The 10,563-nt window shown below is 36.2% G+C and overlaps 2 protein-coding genes across 3 annotated transcripts; one reads left to right on the top strand and one right to left on the bottom strand.

Moving 5' to 3' along the window:
* The first annotated feature begins 695 nt into the window (after nt 1–695).
* pla2g12a (phospholipase A2, group XIIA) lies at nt 696–2,772 on the top strand. The gene is made up of 4 exons (XM_056264525.1): nt 696–1,097; nt 1,508–1,584; nt 1,687–1,852; nt 2,550–2,772. The coding sequence occupies exons 1-4, from the start codon at nt 875–877 to the stop codon at nt 2,666–2,668; spliced, it is 585 nt and encodes a 194-aa protein (XP_056120500.1). The 5' UTR covers nt 696–874; the 3' UTR covers nt 2,669–2,772.
* Nucleotides 2,773–4,346: 1,574 nt separating this feature from the next.
* Nucleotides 4,347–9,731, bottom strand: saraf (store-operated calcium entry-associated regulatory factor). Of its 2 annotated transcripts, none has more exons than XM_056264578.1 (6): nt 9,568–9,731; nt 8,168–8,346; nt 7,465–7,949; nt 6,897–7,058; nt 4,736–4,827; nt 4,347–4,534 (listed from the first exon to the last, which is right to left on the bottom strand). In XM_056264578.1, the coding sequence occupies exons 1-6, from the start codon at nt 9,638–9,640 to the stop codon at nt 4,509–4,511; spliced, it is 1,017 nt and encodes a 338-aa protein (XP_056120553.1). In that variant the 5' UTR covers nt 9,641–9,731; the 3' UTR covers nt 4,347–4,508. The 2 variants fall into 2 exon arrangements, with proteins under 2 accessions (XP_056120553.1, XP_056120552.1); XM_056264577.1 differs by having other exon boundaries at nt 6,897–7,064; nt 7,468–7,949.
* Nucleotides 9,732–10,563: the final 832 nt, after the last annotated feature.

The raw sequence follows: 10,563 nt of genomic DNA, 5'->3' as shown, positions 1-10,563 counted from the left end.
GGGTGGATGGATGGATGGATGGATGTGTGGATGGATGGATGTGTGGATGGATGGGTGGATGGGTTGGATGGATGGATTGGGTGGCTTGATGGATGGATAGGTGGATGGATAGGTGGATGGATGGATGGGGGATGGGTGGATGGATGGATGGATGGGTGGGTGGATGGATGGATGGATGGATGGATGTGTGGATGGATGGATGGATAGGTGGATGGATGGATGGATGGATGGATGGATGGATGGATGGATGGATGGATGGATGGATGGATGGATGGATAGGTGGATGGGTGGATGGATATCCAGATGCCGGAAATGCACCAGTTAATTTGCCAACCGCTATTCAATGTAAAGGTAGAACTTCATATACCGGTAATGGGGAAACATCCAACTGGGTTTTGTGATCAGTTCCAAATACCCGAGACTTATTAATTGTTCAAAATATGAATTACAGAGGATAGATATGATAAAAGACATGGAAAAATAGGACTAATAGGACATGGAGTATAATGGACTGCAGTAGGAGTGAACAAGGAATGAAATATTTGATTTGTTTTCTGACTAAAACGGGACTAATGACAAATAATATGATGACTAAAGTATATGGGAAATAACTAGAACCAGAAGATGGCAGTAATGCACCGTCAAGGAAGGATTGCCGTTAAAACCCAAAGAAGAAAGAAGAAGAATCTGCATACCAGCAGGAAGTAAACACTGTCGCCGACTCGTACTTAATTGAACTATTTATATTAGTAAAAACAACCTTATTATCGCAGATCTATTTAAACATGATAGTGCTCTTTTTGGAAACGTAAATAAAACAAGTACTTTGCAGATAGATTGTAGAGGTAGCCTGTAACGTGGCATTTGTTGGACTATGCCCTGTCGTGTCATCTCCAGCGTTACACTGCTGCTCTCTGTTATAATATTGATGGATGTGGTTAAAGCTGATGGATTTACCGAAGAAATTAAACCTCCAGACTGGAGAAAGACCTTAAAATCCATCCGGAACGGGATTCACAGCATAGACGCCTACCTTAACATGGCTTTGGACCTGATCGGAGGTTCAGACGGACGGTGTCACTTAAAATGCAGCGACGGTTGGTCATATTTTAAGAGAGATTAGACATCTATTAAACATAAAAAAACGTCATATGAATATAGAAACAATTTTAGATAAAACAATAGTGGATTTAACATCAAAATTCAACGTCTAATGATAAAATGCATCTTATTGTAACCTTCTCCCTTTAAACACTTTGGTCAGTTCAAGAATAATTTATGCAATCTTATATTATTTATTTAAAAGAATTAAAAGAGCAATTTCATGTCTATCCTTGTATAATGTTCGACTGGTCGAGGTTGATATAGGATTTAGAAAGTAATAAGTAATGCAATACTTTTTGGTAAGAGAAAAGTAGTACAGTAATCTAATTACACTGTTGAAGATGAAATTAGTAGCTATTAATTAATTACTTTTTCAGAGTAACTTAAGCAACACTGTTTATAGGGTACACACCAGTTCCTCGTCCCAACTACAAATCCGCTCCACCCAACGGATGTGGCTCCCCACTGTTTGGATTTCAGGTGAGGAGGGAAGACATTATTGGTATTGCTGTTTTGTGGCTTTCACTAATTGTCTGAGATTTAAATGCTTACTCTTTTAATATTCTCATTGGTGGACTGCAGTTTGATGTTGGGATGCCATCTTTGACCAGATGCTGTAATGAGCATGATCAATGCTATGACACCTGTGGGAGAAAGAAAAAAGACTGTGACGAGCAGTTCCAGGTCTGTCTGGAGAACATTTGTAAGAATTTACAAACGACACTGGGCTTGTCCCAAAGTGTTCAAGGTAATTGACAGTCTTGCTAATATTGTGTAATGTATCGTCTTGTTTCCACCACAGAATAAAAAAAGTATTTGCAAGTTTATATCACAATTCTGAGAAAAAAAGTCTGAGATTGTGAGATACAAACTTGCAATTATGATTTTTCTTCACAATATTGCTAGTTTATAGTTTATTAATGCTTTTTTCAGAATTGCGAGTTTTTATCTTGCAATTCATACTTTATAACTCACAATTGCGAATATATCTCCCAATTTGGAGGGGGAAAAAGCCAATTGCGAGTTATAAAACTTGCAATTGCAAAATAACAAGTCAGACTTGAGAGATAAAAAGTTTTATTAGTAACACTTTACAGTAAGGTCTCATTTGTTAACATTAGTTCATGTTTTAAATAACTAACAATGAGCAATACATTTGTTACTCTGTTTATTAATATTTTTTAATGTTAGCTAATAAAAATCCAGCTGTTCTTTGATTGTTCATGTTAGTTCACAAGAGTATTAACTAATGTTAACAAATACACCATTTGATTTTAATAATGTATTAGTTAATGTTGAAAAATGGAAACGTATTTTTAATTTTTATATTTTCTATTATTTATTGTTTGCCATTCGCAGGATATGTATAGCTGGCCTGTAATATCCTACTGTATTTCTTGGACATTATGCTGAGGTAAAACCTTTATACCCATGTGTTTTCACAGCCTGTGAATCAGCAGTGACTTTGCTGTTTGATACTGTCATGCACTTGGGATGTAAGCCTTACCTGGACAGCCAAAGATCATCCTGTATTTGTCGCTATGAGGAGAAGGCTGATCTGTGAACACTTCATATGAGATCTGCTGATTGATTGTTATTGTCTCAGGGTGCAGCAGTAAAATATCTTATGGGTTTTCTTTTTTTTTTTTAAAGTATTTGTTCATTGCAATTTCGATGTCATTTGTTTATTTTGTAATTACAAAAGAAGTGAGATTTATTTAATGCGATTCTAAATATATAATATATATATATATATATATATTTTTATATTTGTAAATGTATAAAATGTGATTCTAAATACTACAAATATAATATATAAATACAGATGTACCTTTTCGTGTGTGTGTATATATATATATATATATATAGTGAATACAAATAAAGTGACACTAAAATAAATCAATTTATCATGGTTATACGGTATTCTTCTGTAACCTAAAATGACTATTTACTTAAACTAGTATGAAAAGACACAAAAGGTTTTTATTCATTTTTTTTAGTACCGGCGTATCATACCACCTTTGGACACCAGTGGTGAGATACAGTATGGTAAATATAAAATGTGATATTTTGATATGAGATAAAAGAGTTACAATTTTAAACCTGAAAAGATTAATCGAATATCTTTATATTACATCAAGTGAAAAACCTTGATGCGCTCATAATCATGACTATAGCAGTAGACACATTCCCCTGATTTCACAGACAAGGTTTAAGATAGTCCCAGACTAAAATGCATGTTTGAGCTGTTTTAACTGAAAGCAACTTGCACTGATATATCTTAAAATACATCAGTGCCATTGTTTTGTATCAAGATGCACACCAGTAATGTTTTTTTTCTAAGGCACGTTTATCAAAGCTACTTGGATGTCCTAGTTGTACTAAAGCCTAATCCTGGCTTAATCTAAACCCTGTCTGTGAAACCAGGTCATTATGTAGAGTTGTATTCAGTTCGAACATGCTCATTTAATTAAGACAACCTTCAAAAGGTCTACACACCTGTTTACCTACAAACATCACCCTGACATCATTATTAAATAATTTACTAGGAATGTCACAGTATAGTCGGTCAAAGCTTTTCCAAATCAGAATTTTAATATAAAGACAATGAGTAATAGAATAAGCAAATTGACATCTTATGCCTTAACGAATCAGTTTGCATGTTTTCACGATAGCCAATGGCTTAAGCACTTTTTCACAGTAGGTCCAGTAACAGCTAATTTCACACACACACAAAAAAATATATTTTACATAATTTTGATTATATCTTTTTTGAAAGATATAAAGTTAGTCAACATAAAAAAAATTACATTTTACTTTATTATATTACTATAAAACAGAATTTTCAATGAGAATCTATCCAGGGACTTATTTTATTGATTAAGATTGTCAAAAGTGGGAGTTCTATGCCAGAATGGAGCCAGAATAAATTCTGATGACATTTTTTTCAAGGAGGCATTTAATAAAATACTTAATAATAAAATAAAAATTGCTTTGGAATAATATTGAATCACTGCAGAATAAGACCAAGTACTTGCATTAAGTAAATAGGGTTCATTTTGACTTTAAATATTTACAGAAATATAATTATATGGAAAATAAAAGGCCTTTAAAATTTAAAACATTCAAATAACATTTTCTTTTGAGAAAACAAACTGCAATAAATGCTTGATAAACAGTAGATTCACTTGTTTTTGGGTTTGTTTGTTTTTTATCCATAGTTAAATCAAGTATGAAACAAGAACAAACCAATCTAGATCAACAACGTGCTACATCTGGTCAAGCAACGTCTGGGTTATGAATGAACAGTAGTATGAAGAAAAAGTTGTAAATATTTGTAATGTGCCTGTTGATCATGTCCAATCTGAGAACTGAGGCTGTGAGAGTAGACGCTCATATCTCATCTATCTTCTTTTAGTTCCTCCAAAACCTGCATCAGAAAACACCATAAATATATATCACCAAAACACATATCTAATTGATGTCTAATGGGTTACTCAAGGCATTGAAGGCAATATGCAGTTTAGTGCACAGTGACATTTTAGGAGGGAAATGAGCTTTTAAAAAAACCACAAGAGCACATCTAATATCTGTAATAGAGTTTATAGCTTTATTATTTGCTGGAGTTTACCTGAGGCGGTTCGTGTTCCTGAGCTTGTTTTTGGTGCAGGAGAAGGAATGTTGGAATAAGATGGTCTAGCAAACCCCATTGGTGGCTGGCGTCTAAGATCAACATAAAAGTCAATTAGTGCATTTGTTGTTAGCAAGTATAAATCTTACCAAAAATACAAACAAGAGCCAAACTGTCATGATTAATGACAACAGTTGGAAACAGTTCCAGTGCCATTAAAGGTGCATTGCGCAAAATTTCATGTTAAAAATACCCGTTTTTCTAACCCATAAATGCTTAAACAATTGCCTGATGGGCTGAATGAGCCCTTCTCTGATCACTGCGATTGCCTCTATAATCCAGTACAGTAAAATAAATAAGAGGGATTCGGGCCGGATCGTGAGACTGGGCGTGACGTCATGCGCGTTCACGCTCCCCTGGCTATGTCTGGCAGGTTTGTGTATTCGCCGCCATTCTCCGTATTAGCGAAGACAACTCGAGCGACAAAACTTCAGTCAACTTTCGACAAAATTAGAAGATGGATTCAATGAGACCGGCTTGTAGTTCATAAACCCCAACGCAAATTCCACGCAAGACAAAGACAGTAAGGCAGTTTCGCTTGTCGCCAGAGGGGGGCATAGTTCTGCAAAAACTCAGAGAGGTGCGCAATGCACCTTTAAATAAAAGATAAATACTGTTAAGGTGTGGTCACATTTCCCATAGTTTGGGATTTTCTTGGGCGGAATAGAGTGGTGCAGGGATGACGTATTTTTGTAGACCAAAACAAAGAAACGAGTTAGCATTTTAGCACTTCTGGTTCCATCGTCCTGAAATCAATGTTTTTTTTTAATGTGATTTTAGTTAAAAGCCTGAAATAAGGTCTGTGATGAACAAGCATGTTTTATTCTACAACATTAAAAAAAAAAAATCATGAGTGAGTTATTACTGATGAGTTTTAAGCTTTTACATGTCTTGAAGAAGGCGGTTGCTAACAAGTGTCTAAATGGGACTACCGACATTGTGGTGGACATTAAACATCATCAGCTAAACCAAGCATGCCCATAAGTGCTGAAAAGTGAAGCCAAAGCGTCTCGATCGCCCCCCCCCCCCCGGTGGCTGGTCCCAGTATAGGTCATAAAGCCCGCCTCCCCTGGCATGAAGTCTAATGGACGCGATGGAAACTAAACAATCAAATTACACTTCAAATACATTTTTTTCAAAGATGTTTTCTGTCATTTTAGGTAGTTTTTATCACGCTGATTTAAGTTTAAGTGTTCGTTTTTTAAAATAAGTTTGGTCTTAGTTATTTGATGCTATAAAAAACAGGAATGTGACGTCATGATTGACAGCTGTGAACGAAGTAGTCACTGAGGGACCAACAGACTTTTTTGGGGATTTTCGGCAGGAGATTGGAGCTTCAACTTTAATTTCTACATGTCCATAACTGTATATTTCACACAGTAAATTTTGTATTAACCATTTCTGTGGGAGTGAGGGCGGGACCTTGATATCACGGCTTTACTTCCTGCTCACTACTGCGCAGAAGCAGGTCCCAAATCTGCGCAAGATGTCAGCGCCATATTAGGACTTTGGCGGCTTCACTTTTCACCAATGGAAGAGGGCGTTGTGAAGGGGCGTCGTCCATCTTTTAACAGTCTATGAGCTAAACTTATCTACTCACTAGTCCGCTTTCACAGCCTTGTTGTGTTTATAATCACGCTCTTGCAAACTATTATAACTCATACTTTCAGTGAAAATGTTTTTTAAAATAAAGACTTGCAAGAGTTGTTGGAAGCTTAGTGACGGTGACGTTGAAGTCACACATCTGTGGTGTAGTTCGTATTTAGCCTAAGGTTATTGAATTTAGGCTTTGTGTTCATTTTTAAAAATGATCTTGATGGACAAAACGTTTAAACACCATAAACTTTTGTTAATCACAGAGCTTATTTTTTGTGATAATTCAAAAGCCTATGGAAAAATCTTATTGGGTTTTCATCGAGGGAACCAGAGTGATGCTAACTTCTGGATTGGCCAACAAAAATAAGAATTCATGGCATCAGGAATTTCACAATGAGTTCTAATTGGTTGGCCGGCCAATTGAAAGCTGCTCGGTTTAAAAGTGACTTCTGTGTAACTGTATGACCTGTTGCAAATTATGTGTGAGAAAAATTTGCTTTCTTACCTCTGACTCCCAAACAAATATCCAAGAATTCCTCCTGTGCCCATTCCAGTCCAGAATCCACCCCCACCAGCTCTGCTTCCACCAGTGAAACCGGTCGAGGAACTCTGAGGTCTGGTGTACGTATCGGAAAAGCCATACCCGGGCCTTGAGCTGGAGTGGTCTTCTGAGAGAACCCACAAAACAGAAATCTTATACACTAGCAACAAATAAATATGCAAATATTATGCATATTTGGTTATTATGCACACTAGGATATTATAGTCCCTACACTACAGTTTCAGTTTGGAATCATAAAGAGTTTAATGTATTTGAAGTCGCTTATGCTCACCAAGCCTGCATTTATTGGATTAATAAAAACAGTAAAATTGAGAAATATTACAATTTTAAATAACCGTTTTCTAATAACCGAGTATATTTTAAAATGTAATTAGTTCCTGTGACGGCAAAGCTACATTTTCAGCATCATTACTCCAGTCTTCAGTGTCACCTGATCCTTTATTATAATATCACAATGAATTACAATGTCCCACCAAACTCTTGCTCTTTGAATAGATTATTACCTGAGGCTGAGTAATAATCTGGTTTAAATCCAGGAGGTGGCGGTCCCATGCCATGGCTGTTATCCGAGGCCCCGCCGTATCCCTGAGTCCCATCTGCATTGTAACCTTGGTGGCCGTGAGAAGGACTGCACAGAAACATCTTGTATACAACATATGCCACCAGCAAAAGGAATGCTATTGCTATCAGCCCACCCACTCCATCGCCAGACGGGCTGTTCTGGGAGGAATACTGGCTGTCAGCCTGCTGATAAGGGTCTCCTCTATGCTGCTGTTTTTGATTGGAAGAGCCTTGGAAGAAGTTAGAGGCAAAGCCTGAGAAGCCAGACGAGCCATGAGTGTTCTGCTGCTTCCCTTCTGCCGTGAGCTCTAGCGTGTACTCAAGACCGCACGAGCCTCTCAGTACATGGGCATCATTAGGACTGCTATAGCCCTCACAGGAGACCTCCACGCGCCCAAACCTGTACAAGTTGTCCATGTCAGCCTTGCATTCCCACTATAAAGAGAGAGAGAGCGAGAGAGAGAGAGAGAGAGAGAGAGAGAGAGAGAGAGAGAGAGAGAGAGAGAGAGAGAGAGAGAGAGAGAGAGAGAGAGAGAGAGAGAGAGAGAGAGAGAGAGAGAGAGAGAGAGAGAGAGAGAAAGAAAGAGAGTAATACTATGAATAGGTCCGAGACAGTTACCGACTGTACTCAAGCGGGAATTTTTGAGCCAGACCTGTGTGTCTATGCCATCTGATCCTCTGTTGTAACACTGCACCACCTCTGGAACAAACGACCCGCAGCCAGCGGTCCCTCCAGCACACTGCAGCTGTAGAACGGGGCTGGAGCGGCGTGCGGTGGTGTAGCGTCCTTTGTAGAGCGTCAGCACCTGAACATCACGCAGTAACACAGCGTCTGTTGAAAGAACAAAGACTGTATTATTACTTCTTCTCATCTGTCTGTCTGCATCTGCACCGAACTGCCCTCTTCAAGATACAAAGCTTATGAAATATTTCATTTATATTTTCCTTCTGGTTTGTATTTATACATTTATACATTTATATTTTGTTTAGTGTCAAATCGATTAATTGTAATTAATTGCATCTAACAAAAGTTTTTGTGCATAAATATATTATAGAGTATTTATGTATAAATTATATATATATATATATATATATATATATATATATATATATATATATATATATATAATATTTTCATCTTTTCTCTTCTTATTATTGTTATTAGTATCAAATATTAATAATATATAATATATTTACACATATCTGCCACACCCCAAAAACCATCCTCCTTAGATCCTTGCACACTGTCCGAAATTTTCGCACGTTAAAAAATAAATATTTTGTTAAAAAAAACTCAATGTCAATCACGCTAACACACTGCCTAAGAAACTTTCGTCCGTCATAAAAAAATTCGGATCGGGTTCGATTTTCTGCGTTTTTCGCATCCGTAGCAACCATTTTGAATGGTGTTTTTGACAATATTCAGAGCCAGCCACCGAATCACAAATACGAAAAAACGCATACGAAAATTTCGGACTCAGTGTGCAAAGACCTTTATTATAAATAAATATAGTACAAAAATGCACATATTTTATTGATATTTTCCACTTTCTTTAAATAGTATAATTATTATCATTTTCGTATCACTAATAATAGGTATTAGTAACACAAAATATCATTACATATTAATATTATCATATTGGCCACCCATCCCCCACCTCAAAAACATTATTTATCAAAGACACATTTGGCAAAAAGGTAACTTACAAAACGTCTTTCTTTTTCTTCTTGTTTTTCTAGTATTACTAAAATATCATCACATGAACTTAAATGATAGTTTTGGACACATCCAAAAAAATATTTGATATATAAAAAAGATAAAAATGTGAACTCGATTTCGAAATGAACAAAAATACTGTCTCTGAGTCTCAGCAGGGTAAGGTTAAGTTAACAACAGCATCCACCAAAGCTGAAACTTCAATGCAAATATAAAGTAAGTCCAATACAAACTTATTTTACAGCCGACTGACCCATCTATAAGTTATTCTCTGAGATCTCTGATTTGATTAGGATTGTTTATTTAGCTGTATGGTTTATATAAAAGACATTTTACCATCATTCCAGCAGCGGATGTGAGGCACAATCAACAGCAAAAGTTGAAGTAATAAAACTCCTGAGCTCCTCATTTCTCCAGTTGTGGTGGAAAAATCACTTCTTTATCCTCGAGTAATATGGTCTGAAATGCCCCACTGTAGACAGGTACGTGTCTTTTACCAATAAAGTCTGATGTAAACAAATGTAACAGCTCAGTGCATCATCATTCTTATCACACTTCCGCTTCCGTGTTTCTGGTGTTAGGAGCTTCTCACTATCGCCATCCACTGAAATATGTCTTGAATCACATGCCATTGACCGCTAAAAACAAAGCGGAAAAGTTTTAGACTGACAATATGTTTGAGGCTAAAAATGTAGGTCTCTTTTCTAATAGTAACTGTATCATCCTCTCCTCAAATATTAATTATTTACATTAGTAACGTTAACTGTTTTAAATCGCGCCTGTTAGCATTTGACACAGCTGTAGTCTAACTTTATGGGTATTTATTTATTTTTATAAGATGAAATGACCATTAGAAATTACTAAATTATGTAATTTTATATAATATTAAAATGATCTAATATATTCTGTGGTACTGAAGGGGTTCGATATTTATTGTTTAATCTCACAAACAAAGCTAAACCACCAGACAATAACATCAGCCAAAGTTGTAGGTAAGTGTTTCACTGTCTCTAACGTGCTGAAGTAAAATTACAATGTAATGTATGTTTTAATGGCTTTGCAATACAAGCATCATAACATTTGTAGCTAAATACATCACCATGGTACAGTTGGTACTATAAGCAGGGTTGAAGCTTCATTGCCCTCATAAGCAAAACATGTGAGATAAATTATTTTAACAATGATTTATGGCAAGGACCATATCAACATCTCAAAAATCTGAAGCAAAAACTATTAATTACTTCCTCCAATGATTGTTTCGCATGCACCACAAAACAGCATTTAGGCTCAAATTGAAAATTGTAAATAATTCCCGAATAAATAGAAATCCTC

Source organism: Rhinichthys klamathensis, unplaced genomic scaffold, assembly GCF_029890125.1.
Source record: "Rhinichthys klamathensis goyatoka isolate OS25496 unplaced genomic scaffold, OSU_Roscu_1.1 h1tg000222l_1, whole genome shotgun sequence".
In the NCBI taxonomy this organism is placed as follows: Eukaryota; Metazoa; Chordata; class Actinopteri; order Cypriniformes; family Leuciscidae; genus Rhinichthys; species Rhinichthys klamathensis.
Note: the sequence above shows the minus strand (reverse complement) of the source record. Positions and strands in the feature narration are given on the sequence as shown.